Below are 18,311 nucleotides of genomic sequence, written 5' to 3'. Positions count from 1 at the left end.
GATGTGCAGGATAGGTGAATTGGCCATGCTAAATTGCCCATAGTGTTAGGTATATTAGTCAGGGGTAAATGTAGGGGAATAGTTCTGGGTGGGTTGCTTTTCAGAGGGTCAGTGTGGACTTGTTGGGCTGAAGGACCTGTTTCCATACTGTAGGAAATCTAATCTAATCGAAATAAATGGTAGGCTACATTTATGACGATATTTAAGAGCCACAGCTGTTTGTACTAACAAACATTTGACTGACAGCGGTTGTAAAGCTAGCATTTTGAATGCACATTCGCAACAATTCTAGCCACACTGGAATTTGCACTATTTTCGTGAAGGAAATGGATTTAAGAAAGAATTTAAGAAAGAAATAATGCAGCCACTAGTTTCCTTCTCTGATTCCAACTAAAGTTGAGTGAAATGCAAAGTTAACATTCAAATAACCAAATACATCCTGATATCTGCCTCAACGTTCAATAGCAGTAAAAGCAGCTCGTTTTTCTTGTTTGAACAGTCTGTGTTTTTCGTGCAAGTATAGCTTTATTTCTGATTTGTATGTGATGTCCAATTTTCTTCTGACAAAAATGTCAACTTAGCTGTTTCAATATAGCCACATAATTCAAATAGATTGAAAATGTTGGGTAATGATTGCTAGTGATAATTCTTTCTTGCCCAGTGACATGAAAAGTAATATTACACTCTGAAATGGACACATAAAAGTACAGTTTGATGAAAATTCAACATGTTAAGTTTTGTTGAATGATGTGAAACTTTGGTCTTAGTACAGATGAGAAAAAATACCATAGTGTTGAATAGAACTGTTGTAAATTTAACTTCAGTGGGACAACTGAGAACAGTTTCATATTTGGAATTAAAAAGAGGGAAACAATTCTATGTTAAGCTTTCTGTTTATAAACATTTAAATTACATTAAAGAAGCACGTTTCCACATATATTAAAACAGTATTTCAATTGTAAATATTCTCTGCAGTGAGCAGAATGATAATTTAGTTTTACTGGGTTTTGAAATGCATGAGTAAAAAGTGAGATCTGCAGATGCTGGAGATCAGAGCTGAAAATGTGTTGCTGGTTAAAGCACAGCAGGTTAGGCAGCATCCAGGGAACAGGAAATTCGACGTTTCGGGCCAGAGCCTGATGAAGGGCTCTGGCCCGAAACGTCGAATTTCCTGTTCCTTGGATGCTGCCTAACCTGCTGTGCTTTAACCAGCAACACATTTTCAGCTTTGAAATGCATGAGTCTATTTATTTGCACAACACTCTTGTTATGCATCTTTAAAGTTCTGTATATTGTGTTTGAAGCAAGTATGTGCCTATGAATCCCAATCAAAATTAATTTATTGAAGATTGAGGCAACTTGGCTACGAAAATATTCCTTTTGTATAATAATGTTGGTTCACCCTCAAATATCCACATTTCATGTTTGTACAGTATTGAATTTGGTGTCCATATCATGAAACTGTGGAATTTAACAAAGACCATGGTCTGGATTTTCATCATTTAGATAGATAGCAGAGGTTGGGTAAATATTTGTCTTAACCTCCCAGCCAGTGAGAAAATATCCACAAAATATGTGTGAAAGTCTCAGAAACCTCTCACTCATACTCACTTGAGGGAGAAAACTCTTTCATCTATTAAATGCTTTCAAAGATTTTAAATCCTTTTAAGGAGTCAATTTGGCACAAAAAAAAACAAACTTCTATTCAGTAACTACATCAAAAACAGTCAATCCTTTAATAACTTTTTAAAATTGCCAATTGAAATATGGACTCAGTTGTTCCCAATTTCACTCATCTAGATAAATGATTTTCAATCTTTTAAACTTAAATCAAGCATCAATCATTGTCTGAACTCTAATTACAGCCCTTGGTAAATGTCAAAAAATGTTATATATTGATATTGTAGGAAGAGATGGTGATGTGCTTTCAAACTAAACCAGAAAACCTGTAAATCAATATAATATAGCAGGGTTTTTGATTTTTTTTCTTCATTCCACTGAAAAATGCAGCTTGGTCCTTTTCATGTTTAAGGGGCTGGGGATTTAAATAAATTCAGTTTGTAATACTTACTCATCCTTCAAGAATTGCTTATGTTTCTCCATAAAATTGACATTCCTGCACAGCAAATGCACCTCCTAACATGACAAAAATATCATCTGTTTCTATTCAAATGTCCACGTTGAGTTTGGGTTTCCTACTATGTAACTCACATTGTGCCACCTTGCCTTGCATAGAAGATAGGATTAATCATAACTAGGGTGCGACGTCTGCTTCAGGATCACACCTACCAGTTTAAAAGGCTTTGATATTTGGCTTGACTTGCAAAAGTACAGATTGTTGTATTTATTCTTGTCATGAATTAATTGGAAAGAACCTGGATGTGAGGCAAGATCTTTAATAAGACAGACAATGGACAGTTGAGCTTCTGGAGGATAATCGTTAGTGTCCCTACTTTGAACCGGGAGGCCCAAGTTCAATTCCAGCTGTTACAGAGGTCTATGATAATATTTCTGAATGCATTGATTAGGAAATATCTGGAGGATAATTATGCTCCTCACTCATTCAAATAGGAGATATAAATTCTTTACTGCCATGAGTCTTTCTCTGTTATCCTCTCAACTATTAAACAAGAGACACATCATCCCCCTCAATGACTCGGCATTCATTACATGCTAAGCTTTGCCATTGACTAATTCACATTTTGGGCCCTTCAATTACAAACTGAAATGATAAATAACTTTAAATGCACATTTATTGTTCATGCTATCTGAGGTACACACATGTAAACTGCAGCACGCCTAAGGTATGCACACAGCAGGTCAAATGTGGAAATCTCAAGTAAATATTTGCATCTCAAAAGAATGCTTGACTCTCTGCAAATGTCTTTTCCTTCAGGTGGGGAATCTCACGACTAGGGGGCATAATTTGAAGATGAGAGAAGAAAGACTTAGAAAAGACATGAGAGGCAATTTGTTTTACACTGAGCATAACTTATGTGTGGAATGAACGTCTGGGGCTAGTCGTGGATGTTTGTATAGTTACAACGTTAAAAGACATTTGGATAAGTACATGAATAAGAAATGTTTAGAAGGATATGGACCAAATGCAGGCAGATGGTCCTAGTTTAGTTTAGCATTATGGTTATCATAGACTGGTTGGACTGAAGGGTCTGTTTTTGTGCTGTGTGACTTAATGACTCTATCAGAGGAAGTTGGTGGATCCCAAGGCTGCCTTCAGAGTCTAATTTTCACTAAGATCTGAGTGATCAGAGAATCTCCCTTCAATGTTACTCATGATGAATAGATGGACATCCCTTACCCATTTGAGAGATTATTTCCTATCTAAAGAATACTTTGTAACAAGCCTGAATGCTGAATCATTTATAACAAGTTTCATTCTTTTAACTGAGGGAGTGGAATAACCTCAAGCATAAAAACAATCCCAGATGGAATTGAGCAAAATTCACTTGCATCAAAAGGCATTCGACTTAGAGTGGCTTTAGGCAGAAAAAAAATGCAATTTAAATGCTAATTGCAAAGAAACGTGCATGCAGGCAAGGACATTTTGTTTACAGAATACATAACCAAATTGGCAGACTTTGAGAATAATGTTGCTTGGTTTGAAAGTCAAAGTGTATTGAACATTTACTTTTTAAGCAACATTTCAAATATAGAATGATACTCGTCATAATACGCAATTATGAATGAATTTAAATTTCAGTGACAAAGGTCTCACCATTAATATGGCTGAGAAGATCTCATTAGACCATTATGCCCCCAAACAAAAAAAGGTCTGAAATTTAATGTTGTAACAGAATTATTTTAGCTGTCCGCGATTAACAATTTCCCTGATTCTCAGCACAGATACATAGCTACCTTCCTTGTGCACCTGTATTCCGTGTCACCCAAAGAAATACATGAGACAGAATTTAATGTTCGAAGTTTGGAGGTGTATGGTATTTACTCATGGGAGAATGCCAGGTGAGGTCTCTGCTGCCAACCTGCCTCTCCCCAAATTAACATGTGGCCAACCTTCACATCTGAATGTTACTAAATATATCCCTCAGTCAGAAATTAATGTCCAGTTAAGGGCCTCACGGCTGGTATTCAGTGGGCAGGGCAGACACATTGTGAGAAGTCCTAAAAACGCTTTTTGAAAGCAAAAGCACAGTGCCCAATCGTGGGATTTGAAGATCATAAGATGCAGAAACAGAATTAGGCCATTTAGCCCATCTTGTCTGCTTCACCACTCAATCATGGCTGATATGTTTCTCAATCTCATTCTCCTGTCTTCACCACATAACCTTGATCCCCTTACCAATCAAGAGTGTATGTCTTACATACATTCAAAGACTGAGCTTCCACAGCCTTCTGTAGCAATGAGTTCTGCAGCTTAGCCAGGAAGAAGGGACAGTTGCTGAAAATTCTTCCTTTGCCCTCTCCTCCAAACCCCTTCTCCCTCCTGTGGCCCCTGCCTTGGTCCCTGCATTCCACACTCAACTTTGACTTGAGGTCCTTCAGCAATCCTGTGCCACTCGTAGATGCATCTCTGATATTCCTAGTAGCCTTGACTGCCTGTAACCTAGAGTCACTTGCTTCTCATTAGCCAACTGCTCTCATCTGAGGCCTGTGAAGGCAGAGAGATGGGATTTCTTTTCCTATCAGGAAATCCTGGTAGTGGCCATTCTCCAGTGTGTGGGTGAGACCTCTATCACTTGGATTAGATTCCACCTATAGGATTGGAACTGATTACAAGTTATAGGTCATGAAATAAAAAGGATAGCGGCAATGTAGATACATAATTGGCTGTGTGATAGCAAACAAAGAGCAATGGTCAATGGATTTTTTTTGGGTTAGTGGAAGTTTCGTAGTAGAATTCCCCAGAAGTCCTTATGGAGACCCTTGCTTTCCTGATGTATATATATTAATGATCTGGATTTTGGTGGTGCAGAGGACAATTTCAAAGTTTGCAGGTGACATGAAACTTGGAAGGATTGTAAACTGTGAAGATGACAATGCAGAACACCAAAAGGAAATTGACAAGGCAGTGAAGTTCGCAGATAGGTGACAGATGAGGTTCATTGAAGAAAACTGTCAAAAGAACATTTGAAGTCAGTACAAAATAAGGGTTACAATTTTAATGGGGTGCAGCAGCAAAGGGACTGAGCTACATATGTGCACAGATCAATGAAAGTAGCAGAACAATTGGAGAAAGCAGTAAATAAAGAATCCAGTTTTCTTGGCTTTATTAATAGAGGCAGAGTACTAGAGCAGGGAGGTGAAGCTGAGCACTTGTCTGACCTCAGCTGGTATATTGTGTATGATTGTGGCACTCCATTATAGGAGAAATGTTTATGCATTGGAGGGAATGCAGATTTACAAGAATGGCTCTGGGAATGAGAAATTTTAGTTATGAGTTTGTATTGAAGAGGTTAAGACTATTCTCCTTTGACAGAAGAAGGTTGAAATAAGAATTGATAGTGAGCTTTGAGAAGATTTGTAGCTCAGGTTGAGGTTCTCGATGCAGGTTTGCTCGCTGAGCTGGAAGGTTCATTTTCAGACAAGACGGAAGCAATGGTGTTGTGGGAAATAAACCTTTTTCACACAGCAAGTAGTTAGAGGAAGGAATGCACTGTTTGGAATTGTAGTGGAGGCAAGTTCAATTGAGGCATTTAAGAGAATATTGGATGATTATTTGAATGGAAATGATGTGCACTGATGTGGGGAAAAGACAGAAGTTAACATTAGATGTTAGAGTCAGTTTAGGCACAATGTGCAAAATCACTTCTTCTCCACTGCAGTGATCCCATGATTCAGTGATATATTTGACCTTCAGAAGTGAGATTAAAGGCAACTGTTTTTCCTTGGCGCATCTACCAAAGTAAAAATTCTCTGAAGGGCATGACATTTTTCTCCAGAGCATGTGGGGGAATTGGGTGGGTATGGGATGAACTGTAGTCATTCCTCATGCAGCTCGGAACTGGCCACAGTGACTGCTGTGTTCTGAAGCTGGCTGTTTCAGACACCCACCTCCTTTTCCCTGGGATTTCTGTCAAGTTGTTTCCTTAATCATTAGGTTGTCTAGCCCTCATCACTCACACCCCTCACTCTGCATGCTGATACATGATCATTCATTCCAACTCAAGCCACACCTTTTGATCTTTTATTATTCATCTATTGGATGTGAGCGTTGCTGGCTGGGTCAGCATTTATTGGCCATTCTTGGTTGCCTTTGAGAAGGTGCTGGTGAGTTGCCTTCTTGAACTACTGCATTCTATTTGGTGTTGATAGACCTTCACTGTATTCGGAGTCAGGGCCCAAACCCAAATGGGCCCTCATATCCTCTGTGTAAACCTATGCAAACTACCCATCATACAGTACAAAGAAATAATGTTTACATTGATCCATTAGCACTAAACCAGTGCAAAATAAATGACAACAGCAATTTGAAGATGCTTCTGCTGTTGCATGATTCTATTGTACCCTGCCTGAGCAGAACTGCCACAATGTCCTTTTCAATTTGTATCCAATTATTTGTTTAAAGCCAGACATCTTTTCATTTGTTCTGCTTTTGTGTTGCTTCTATACAATGTTTTTCTTCACATTTTAACTTTAACATCTGTTGCCATGGTGGCAGCACTCATATAAATCATAAATTGAAACAAAAATGCAGTTCTAACTTAAAACATACTTTCAGATTTGTGCCACTTGAATATCTTTATACCAATGGAGAAAGAATGTTTTGTTGATAATTTTTACAGATGACAAAATTGAAGTAGAAAATTATGACAGAGCTAACAACAAAAAGCTTGGTCAGTAAATTAACAACTGTAAGCATTTTTCACTTGAATTCGGAAGTTTCATGACTCTAAGAAGTGTAAAATATAACTAACTAAAATTTAATAGCCAAGACTTTGCAAATACATGAAAAATCAGTCTAGCACTCACTGGTAGTTTCTTGCATTACACACCTTTTTCATTGCATAATATAATGTGAGAATGCTGCTTGAAAAGTACCATGATAATATAGGAGACATTATAGATTTTAACTAAAATTTTGAATGCTCAACTTGTATGAGATTTTTGAATACAGTAAATTAGTTGTCACACAGTTAGGAAGTACAAGTATCTATTTTGCAGCACATAATTTAACTGACAGCAATATGTAAAATTCTTAATATATTCATAAAACTTCCATGTCGAAGTTATCAAGACACAAAATGATCAAAAAATCTGTTGTGTAATTTAAATGATAAATATTGCAGTTCTTCAATTATTGATAACACAATGCTTGTTATCAGCTGTATGATCTACAGTAGATGCTTGAAGTGCAAAACTATTGATCACAATACATTATTCAACTTTTGATCCAACATCTCCCCTTGTAATTTACTTACATCATGTTTTCATTAGTATTTTAAACAGTGTTCCTTTGATTTCAGATTGCATTGTAAGTATGATTTATTCATCATTAAAATTTATTGTTTACTTTAATTGTAGATTAAATTTTGTATGCTAATTTTCTGTTTTTACTAAGGTCCGAACAGCCATAGCCCATTGCTGAGCTCCTTCAGTGGGGACTATCCTTCCCCTTTTAATATCACGAGCAATGGTCACCAACTTTTTCTTCGCTGGTCAGCTGATCACGGTACGAACAAAAAAGGCTTTCGCATCCGATATGTTGGTAGGTAATCATTTTAATCACACAATGTCCTCTTTTGTAACTTCACCAAATCAATCTGGAATGAAATGTAATGTAAATGTAATGTCCCACTTTTTCAATCCCAGCCTTTTACTGCAGCACTCCAGAATCTCCACCCCATGGTCTAATACTCAGACAGACAGGGGGACAGCTCAATAGTGTTGTTCGCTGGGCATGTGAGCGAGGCTATCGACTTATTGGGAATAGCACAGCGACATGCAGGAAATCACCATATGGATTTTACTCTTGGAATGCACCTGCCCCAGCCTGTCAAGGTAAACAGATCCATGAACCTTGGTGGATATTTTCTTTTAAAAACCAGCAAAAACATCTCCTGGCAACAATATTTCTTTCTTTCCCATTGTATCCTTAACTCTTCTCTGTTTGGAGAAAGAAGATTGTTCATAAATGATTTGGATGTGAGCATAAGAGGTACAGTCAGTAAGTTTGCAGATGACACCAAAATTGGAGGTATAGTGGACAGCGAAGAAGGTTACCTCAGATTACAACAGGATCTTAACCAGATGGGCCAATGGGCTGAAAAGTGGCAGATGGAGTTTAATTCAGATAAATGTGAGGTGCTGCATTTTGGGAAAGCAAATCTGAGCAGGATTTATGCACTTAATGGGAAGGTCCTAGGGAGTGTTGCTGCAAAAAGAGACCTTGAAGTGCAGGTTCATAGCTCCTTGAAAGTGGAGTCGCAGGTAGATAGGATAGTGAAGAAGGCATTTGGTATGCTTTCTTTTATTGGTCAGAGTATTGAGTACAGGAGTTGGGATGTCATGTTGCAACTGTACAGGACATTGGTTAGGCCACTGTTGGAATATTGCATGCAATTCTGGCCTCCTTCTTATTGGAAAGATGTTATGAAACTTGAAAGGGTTCAGAAAAGATTTACAAGGATTTTGCCAGGGTTGGAGGATTTGAGCTCTAGGGAGAGGCTGAACAGGCTGGGGCTGTTTTCCCTGGAGTGTGGGAGCTGAGGGGTGACCTTATAGAGGTTTCCAAAGTTATGAGGGGCATGGATAGGGTAAATAGACAAAGTCTTTTCCCTGGGGTGGGGGAGTGCAGAACTAGAGGGCATAGGTTTAGGGTGAGAGGGGAAAGATATAAAAGAGTCCTAAGGGGCAACTTTCTCACAAAGAGGGTGGTACGGGTATGGAATGAGCTGCCAGAGGAAGTGGTGGAGGCTAGTATGACTGGAACATTGAAAAGGCATCTGGATGCGTACATGAAAAGGAAGGGTTTGGAGGGATATGGGTCGGGTGCTGGCAGATGGGGCTAGATAGGGTTGGGATATCTGGTCAGTATGGACGGGTTGGACCGAAGGGTCTGTTTCCATGCGGTACATCTCTATGATTCTATTCTCCATTGAAAAGAGCATTATTTTGTAACAAATGATCAGATATCATGTTAAAAACATGAAGCCAAAAAGCTGATTTGTGCAATTCACTACTATTATATTTTAATTTAAAGCAGTCTCATATACTTATTTTTACTTTAGAACCATTAACTTAGTTAATGGTAAATTAATGTTATTCAGTTTTTATCAGTAAATCCTCATTAGTTTCAAGGTAGGATTATGATAATTTAGCTAATAGTCATTCAGCAATTCAGCAGCATTGCCTAGGGGAAAGTAGAATTTCATGTCTTCAGCAAAATTCATCACATATGAGTTAATCAATTGCTCCCCAGTGAAAGAATGGGTCTATACCAATTTTACTCTCGAAATCACAGATTTATGCCATTGGTCTATTTCCAGATTAGATTGGAATGGTCAAGAGTGCAGAATTTTCAGGCAAGACAATTTAATAATTTCTTTAGGGGATCCTTTCAGGCCAGAATTCAACATGCAGTTGTGCTTTGATAATGTTTAGGGTGTGGTTCTGGAAAGACACAGCAGGTCAGGTAGCATCCAAGGAACCGGGTAATCGACATTTCGGGCATAAGCCCTTCATCAGAAATCTCCTGTTCCTCTGTCTTTCCAGCACCACACTCGCGACTCTGATCTCCAGCATCTGCAATCCTCACTTTCTTCTGCTTTGATCATGTGAGCCGACTACAAATTGAATCTTCAAAGACGAACCTGGTTATATCACTCGGTGGATTTTAACTGACCACTGATTCAGCTCGTAAAGTCACAGTTGATCATTTCCCTGATTCAGCTGAGAGGCTATAATCAGGTTCCAAATTGCCTGCTGCAGGGAGACACAGAGTAAATCAGACTCCCTTAAAGAGGCCTGATGAAGGGCTTATGCCCGAAATGTCGATTCTCCTGTTCCTTGGATGTTCCCTGACCTGCTCTGCCTTTCCAGCACCACATTCTTGACTCCCTTAAAGAGGCTAATATTCTCGATTGCATCTTCCCTCACCACTGCCAAAATCAAAATTATATGAAAAATACATGCACAGCTCAAAACTGTTGGGCATTTTGAAAATGCAATCAGTGACAGATATATGCAGCTTGATTGGCCTAATTGTGTTGTAACCTAGCCTACAATGCATTGCAATTTGCAGTTCATGAGTGGGCAAATATGGTTGAAAGTGTTCAGCGATTACATTGTTGTAGCCCTCCAAGGAAGTCATAGAAAGCTGACATATCAGCATCTTATTTTCTGCATTGTTACAAATAAATATCAATTTGGATAACCATTCTACAAAATCACAGATCCATAAAAAGAAAAGATGTGGTTTTGGGACATAGATAGGAGGGAAGTTTGACTCTAAAGATGTAAATCATTGTTGCTGGAGGAACTCTGGCTCAGAGCTGATATGTTGATGTGTAACGTCCAAACACATTGGGGAGGGGAGAGTTATCTGGACACTGTGTTTTGTGAGGCATCCATACCACTTAAATCAAATGTCGCAAATTTGTTCAGTTGTCAGAACAGGAAGGTATGACTACTAGCAAGGCAGGTAGCTGGAGTAAGGAGGTAGTGCTGAAGTAGCCTCAGCCCTTGAACTTGAAAAATGTGGTGCTGGAAAAACACAGCAGGACAGGCAGCATCCGAGGACCAGGAGAATCGACATTTTGGGCATAAGCCCTTTTTCAGGAATGCCCGAAACGTCGATTCTCCTGCTCCTCGGATGCTGCCTGGCCTGCTGTGTTTTTCTAGCATAACATTTTTCAACTCTGGTACTCCAGCATCTGTTGTCCTCACTTTCTCTCAGCCCTGGAACTTGTCTAACAGGGTTGAGACTCTTGGTCCCTGTGTGGATGAGAGCAGGAGCTGTAGAGAGGATGGGAAAACTTATCATAACACTACAGTAGAGGGAGCCATTCAACAGTGGGGAGAAGAGAAATACAGTCGGGATCAGATATAATAGAGTCTTGGGAATAGACGCTGTTCTTTGTGGTGAGGATTGCATGTCCTGAAGGCTATGTTGCCTTCCTGCTGTTTGGGTTCAGGATATCTCATCAAGGCTGCAGAGGAACTTAGAACAGGAGGGACAAGATCCAGTTGTCATGGTCCACAAAGGTATCAATGACCTGGTTAGGATGAGGTTCTGCTGAGGGAATACGTGCAACAAGGGGTTAAATTAGAAAGCAGAACCAAAGAAAAATCTCCAAATCACTACCTGAGCTAGGAGGTAATTGGTTAAAGGAGTAAATGCGTGGCTCAAAAGTTAGTCTGGGAGAAATAAATTTGAATTCATGGGACATTGGCGCCAGAGATGGGAAAGGAAGGAACTGTTCCAATGGGATGGGCTCCATCTGAATCATGCTGGGACCAGAGTTCTGGAGAATCACATAACTCAGGCTGTGGATAAGGCTTCAAGCTAAATGGTGGATGTGGGGAGTGGGTGCAGGTTCTTACATTATGGGAAACATTAAAGGTGGGGAGGATTTAGCAGGGGTTATGAAAGATTCCAAAACAAGTAATAGGTCAGATAGAATGGAAAGGCTCTGGAATCTAACTTCAGGCACAGCAAGAAAGGGAACAACTATGAGAAGGGACAATGTCAACTCAGAACTGAAGGTGCTGTACTTAAATGCATGCAGTGCACAAAACAAGGTAAATGAGCTTGTAGTGCAGATTTAAATTGGCAGGTAAAATGTTATGGGAATCACAGAAACAAGGCTGCAAGAGGAACAGGGTGAAAACTAAATATGCAAGGAGACATGTCCAATCAAAAAGACAGGCAGATGGGCAGAAGGGCAGGATTGACTGGTCAGTAGGAAATGAAATTAAATTGAGAACGACATGTGATAGAGAATCAGAAGGCATAGAATCTGTGTAAGTGGAGTTGAGGAACCGCAAAAATAAAAAGACTCCAATGGGAATTATGTGCAGGGCTCTTAACACTAGTCAGGATGTGTGGCAGAAAATTAATCAGGACATAGAAAAAATGTATAAGATAGGCACAATTACAATAGTTATGGGTGACTTCAATATACAAGTGGATTCGGAAAATAAGATTGGTAGCAAATCCCAAGAAACTAATTCATAGGATGTTTGCATGATTTTGTTTTGGAGAAACTTGAGGTAGAGCCCTCCAGGCAATTCTGAATTTGATGATGCGTCATGAGGCAGACTTGTTAAAGTGAAGGAACCCTTAGAGGACAGTGATTATAATATAATAGAATTTACCCTGGGGTTTGAGAGGGAGAATTTTGAATCAGATGTAATATATTACAACTGAGTAAAGGTGTGATGAGGGAGGAGATGGCCAGAAGTGATTGGAAGGGGAGACCAGCAGGGAAGGTGATGAAGCAACAATAGCAGGAGACTTTGGGGTAATTCAGGAGGCATAGCACAAATTCATCCCAAGGAAGCAGTAACTTATTAAGGGAAGTATAAGGGAAGTCAGCAACAGCATAAGTGTAACAGAAAAATAGCATACAATGTGGTAAAGATAAGTGAGAAATTAGAGGATTGGGAAGCTGTTAAAATCCAGCAGAGAACAGCTAAAACAGCAATAAGGGTAGCATGACAATTTAGTGGTTAGCACTGCTGCCTCACAGCACCAGGGACCCAAGTTTGGTTCCAGCCTTGGGCTCCTACCAGGACCATTGTGTCTCTGCGAATGTATGGGGTTTGCATATTCTCCCCATATCTGTGTGGCATTCCTCTGGGTGCTCCAGTTTCCTCCCACAGTTCCAAAGATGTGCAGGTTAGGTGAATTGGCCATGCTAAATTGCTCATAGTGTTTAGGGATGTGTAGGCTTGGTGCATTAGTCATGGGAAAAGCAATAGGGTAGGGGTGAGATGCTGTTTGGAGGGTCAGTGTGGACTTGTTGGGCCAAATAGCCTGTTTCCACACTGTAAGGATTCTATGAGGGTGAAAAAGATGAAATTTGAAGGTAAGCTAGCTAGTCATATAAAAGGAGATTGCAGGAGTTTTTCTGGATATATATAACAGATAAGAGTGAAGCATGAGTGGACATTGGCTTGCTGCAAAATGAGACTGAAGAAGTAGCAATGGGGAACATAGAAATGACAGAAGATTTGAATAAGTACTTGGTCCTGAATAGGAAGACACCAATAGGATATCAGAATATCAAGCGAATCAGGGGCAGAGGTGAATGTGGTGGCCATCACTACAGAGCAGGTGCTGGGGAAGCTGAAAGGTCTGAAGACGTAGCGAAATCAGCTGGGCTGGATGAGCTACAAGCCAGAAAGAGATAATTAAGGAGATTGTGGAGGCATTAATTGTGATCTTTCAGCAATCACTGGAGTCAGGCACGGTTCCGTAGGACTGGGAAATGGCAAATATGACACCCTTGTTTAAGAAGAGAGGGACATTCAATGAAGGTCATGAGATGTTAATGTTATGGGGTGAAGACTGATGATGTCTGTTGCCCTTCCCAGATCAACACCAATGATCACAATGATTCCACCCTGTACAGTCCCTTCAATCTACTTCTTTATTTATCACCAAGTCGATTTAACACTGAAGCAAAAAGGAAAAAAAAATGTGCTGGTTCCAAACCAAGTGGCCTCAGACTCATGACTGAGAGTTGGGTATTACCCACTCTGGTGAGGAATAGCTGGTCAGGCATTAATCATTCAGCTGCCACACCATGCGGCAGGATGCCGAAGTCCCTGTCTGCAAATCAGGGTAATCAATTTCCACTTGTCTGCATGTCAAGGATGAATCATGTAGGTTAATACCAGCCCTTGGTCAGGTGAGCAATGGAATTTAAGTTATGGAATAGTGCTAGGATGCCAAGATATCCCAGCAGTGGTGTATACTCCTGACTCTAAATGAGTGGGAGAAGTGGGCTAATATCAGATGATAAAATGTGCTAAATACTTCATGTGGCGACTTTGGGATGATGACATGAGCAAACGCTTTTGGACATAAAGAGAAACTGCTTGAAACACTTGGATGATTTTTGGCTAGATTGAGCCCTGTTATATGTTGACAATGACCCCCTTATCCTTTTTCACAATATTTAACTCTCAAATTGTTTTGATGGAGTTTGATAAGTCATTCATTTAACACAAAAAGTATTTCAGTTGCTGGAAATGCAACTGCAGATCTATTATCAGAATGTGATTAGTTTGTAATAGTTTCAGAATTTGGAAGGCAATGTGACAGTGAATTGCTTAAATTCAACATAATGAATAATTGGAGTCAAATTAGTGCAATTTTATTGAGTTTCTTTTGCATGTACATGTGCTTACCTTGTGATGAAACACATTAAAAGATGCTGTGTCATCTCTTAAAGGATGGAAGCATGCAGAGCATAAAATTATTTTCCTTTCAAATGAGAAATTGGAAGATGTAAGTAGGGCACGACTGTAGCAAAACAAAATCCAAGCAAAATTTTTTTTTTGGAGTTGGAAGATCAGGTAGAATTGTATTCCGTAGACTTTAGCTGCGCATCATAATGATACTTTTCAGAGCAGTGAGGTGGATTTTTTTTTCTTAAAAGCAGATCTGTGAGTACAGTACATTTAAATAATCCAGAAACCTTCAAACCAGTAGCATCTTATATCAAAGAATAAAAATGTTTACAATAAATAGTTTTCTTGTTCATCATGAAACCTAGTTGGATTGTTTTTGTCCTGACCAGTAGTCAGGTGATTTGATCATCTTGGTGGTTAAAATGGGTTTTATACATTTGTGATGGCTTATTGGAGGACGGGAAAAATTTCTGGCAGTAAGAGCTGCTCCGTTTTTTTTGAGGTATTTTAGGTGTTGGAGGTGATTTCCTCGAATTCCAGGCAGGGACAAGGTAGGATTAATAAATTAAACTGGATTTATTTCAATGCAAGGGGCCTAACAGGGAAGGCAGATGAACTCAGGGCATGGTTAGGAACATGGGACTGGGATATCATAGCAATTACGGAAACATGGCTCAGGGATGGGCAGGACTGGCAGCTGAGTGTTCCAGGATACAAATGCTACAGGAAGGATAGAAAGGATAAGGGATAGCATTACAGCTACAGGAAGGATATTCCCAGAAATACATCCAAAAATGTTATTTGGGTGGAACTGAGAAATAAGAAAGAGATGATCACCTTGTTGGGATTGTATTATAGACCCCCGAATAGTCAGAGGGAAATTGAGAAACAAACTTGTAAGGAGATCTCAGCTATCTGTAAGAATAATAGTGTGGTTATGGTAGGGGATTTTAACTTTCCAAACATCAACTGGGACTGCCACAATGTTAAAGGTTTAGATGGAGAGGAATTTCTTAAGTGGGAAAAGACAATTTTCTGATTCAGTATGTGGATGTACCTACTAGAGAAGGTGCAAAAATTGACCTACTCTTGGGAAATAAGGCAGGGCAGGTGACTGAGTTGTCAGTGGGGGAGCACTTTGGGGCCAGTGACCATAATTCTATTTGTTTTAAAATAGTGATGGAAAAGGATAGACCAGATCTAAAAGTTGAAGTTCTAAATTGGAGAAAGGCCAATATTGGCGGTATGAGGTAAGAACTTTCAAAAGCTGATTGGAGACAGATGTTCGCAGGTAAAGGGATGGCTGGAAAATGGGAAGCCTTCAGAAATGAGATAACAAGAATCCAAAGGAAGTATATTCCTGTTAAGGTGAAAGGGAAGGCTGGTAGTTATAGGGAATGCTGGATGACTAAAGAAATTGAGGGTTTGGTTAAGAAAAAGGAAGCAGGTATAGACAGGATAGATCGAGTGAATCCTCAGAAGAGTATAAAGAAAGTAGGAGCATACTTAAGAGGGAAATCAGGAGGGCAAAACGGGGACATGAGATAGCTTTGGCAAATAGAATTAAGGAGAATCCAAAGGGTTTTACAAATATATTAAGGACAAAAGGGTAACTAGGGAGAGAATAGGGCCCCTCAAAGATCAGCAAGGCGACCTTTATGTGGAGCCACAGAAAATGGGGGAGATACTAAACGAATGTTTTGTATCAGTAATTACTGTGGAAAAGGATATGAAAGATATAGACTGTAGGGAAATAGATGGTGACATCTTGCAAAATGTCCAGATTACAGAGGTGCAAGTGCTGGATGTCTTGAAATGGGTAAAGCTGGATATATCCCCAGGATCTGATCAGGTGTACCCGAGAACTCTGTGGGAAACTAGAGAAGTGATTGCTGGGCTTCTTGCTGAGATATTTGTATCATCGATAGTCACAGGTGAAGTGCCTGAAGAATGGAGGTTGGCAAACGTGGTGCCACTGTTTAAGAAGGGTGGTAAGGACAAGCCAGGGAAGCCAGGGAACTATAGACCAGTGAGCCTGACCTCGATGGTGGGCAAGTTGTTGGAGGGAATCCTGAGGGACAGGATGTACGTATATTTGGAAAGGCAAGGACTGATTTGGGATAGTCGACATGGCTTTGTGCATGGGAAATCATGTCTCACAAACTTGATTGAGTTTTTTGATGAAGTAACAAAGAAGATTGATGAGGGCAGAGCAGTAGATGTGATCTATATGGACTTCAGTAAGGCGGTCGACAAGATTCCCCATGGGAGACTGATTAGCAAGGTTAGATCTCATGGAATACAGGGAGAACTAGCCATTTGGATACAGAACTGGCTCAAAGGTAGAAGACAGAGGGTGGTGGTGGAGGGTTGTTTTTCAGACTGGAGGCCTGTGACCAGTGGAGTGCCACAAGGATCGGTGCTGGGCCCTCTACATTTTGTCATTTACATAAATGATTTGGATGTGAGCATAAGAGGTACAGTTAGTAAGTTTGCAGATGACACCAAAATTGGAGGTGTTGTGGACAGCGAAGAGGGTTACAACAAGATCTTGACCAAATGGGCAAATGGGTTGAGAAGTGGCAGATGGAGTTTATTTCAGATAAATGCGAGGTGCTGCATTTTGGGAAAGCAAATCTTAGCAGGACTTATACACTTAATGGTAAGGTCCTAGGGAGTGTTGCTGAACAAAGAGACCTTGGAGTGCAGGTTCATAGCTCCTTGAAAGTGGAGTTGCAGATAGATAGGATAGTGAAGAAGGCGTTTGGTATGCTTTCCTTTATTGGTCAGAGTATTGAGTACAGGATTTGGGAGGTCATGTTGCGGCTGTACAGGACATTGGTTAGGCCACTATTGGAATATTGCATGCAATTCTGGTCTCCTTCCTATCGGAAAGATGTTGTGAAACTTGAAAGGGTTCAGAAAAGATTTACAAGGATGTTGCCAGGGTTGGAGGAACTGAGCTACAGGGAGAAACTGAACAGGCTGGGGCTGTTTTCCCTGGAGCGTCGGAGGCTGAGGGGTGACCTTATAGAGGTTTACAAAATTGTGAGGGGCATGGATAGGATAAATAGGCAAAGTCTTTTCCCTGGGGTTGGGGAGTCCAGAACTAGAGGGCATAGGTTTAGATTGAGAGGGGAAAGATATAAAAGAAACCTAAGGGGCAACCTTTTCACACAGAGGGTGGTACATGTATGGAATGAGCTGCCAGAGGATGTGATGGAGGCTGGTACAATTGCAGCATTTAAGAGGCATTTGAATGGGTATATGAATAGGAAGGGTTTGGAGGGATATGGGCCAGGTGCTGGCAGGTGGGACTAGATTGAGTTGGGATATCTGGTCGGCATGGAGGGGTTGGACCGAAGGGTCTGTTTCCATGCTGTACATCTCTATGACTCTAAGACTCTATTGAGGTTCGGGAGTTTAATTATCAGTGCACTCTTTCCAACTGAGTCATGACATTGTGGAAATGTCAACCTGGATTCATTCATGAAAAGGATATAGTTTTTATACTGTGTTTGTTGCCATTACAATTGTCGGAGTCATTCTTGCCACTTTACTGGCAGCAGTGATGCAAAACTTGCATCATTGCTTCATGTGTTGTTTTATGTAGTAGCCCGGTACCTGTGGAATTAGACAACCATTGAACCCGGGGAGTTTTTGTTGACTCACTTGCTGTCCTATTCCCTGAGCAAAATTGAGAGCTGAGTAGTGAATGATGTGGCCTGTAGTGAAGGGATAGTGCCAGTGGAAATGCAAAGGGACTGGTGAGTTTGATATTCAAAGAAAACTGCAGTGATGGGAGCAACAAGAATGCTCTGCCAAATGTGGAACAGCCAGTAGCCAGAGGCTCTGTTGTGGTGGTGTGTTATTATCACCAGCTTCTACCTAAGTGGCCATTCTTGTCAGCCGCATTGGTGTGGAAACACACTCCAAGATTTTTTTATTCACTCATAGGATGTGGGAGTTTCTCA

At 40.2% G+C, this 18,311-nt stretch overlaps 1 protein-coding gene across 1 annotated transcript in view; it reads left to right on the top strand.

Moving 5' to 3' along the window:
- Positions 1 to 18,311, top strand: part of csmd3b (CUB and Sushi multiple domains 3b) — a 1,941,594-nt gene that overhangs the window by 1,827,681 nt on the left and 95,602 nt on the right. The window contains exons 48-49 of the mRNA XM_060823982.1: positions 7,538 to 7,684; positions 7,789 to 7,977. Coding sequence (XP_060679965.1) covers positions 7,538 to 7,684; positions 7,789 to 7,977 — 336 coding nt within the window. The remainder of the gene's footprint in view (positions 1 to 7,537; positions 7,685 to 7,788; positions 7,978 to 18,311) is intronic.

This window comes from Hemiscyllium ocellatum, chromosome 4 (genome assembly GCF_020745735.1).
Source record: "Hemiscyllium ocellatum isolate sHemOce1 chromosome 4, sHemOce1.pat.X.cur, whole genome shotgun sequence".
NCBI classification, from domain to species: Eukaryota; Metazoa; Chordata; class Chondrichthyes; order Orectolobiformes; family Hemiscylliidae; genus Hemiscyllium; species Hemiscyllium ocellatum.
This window is presented reverse-complemented; position numbering and strand designations above follow the sequence as displayed.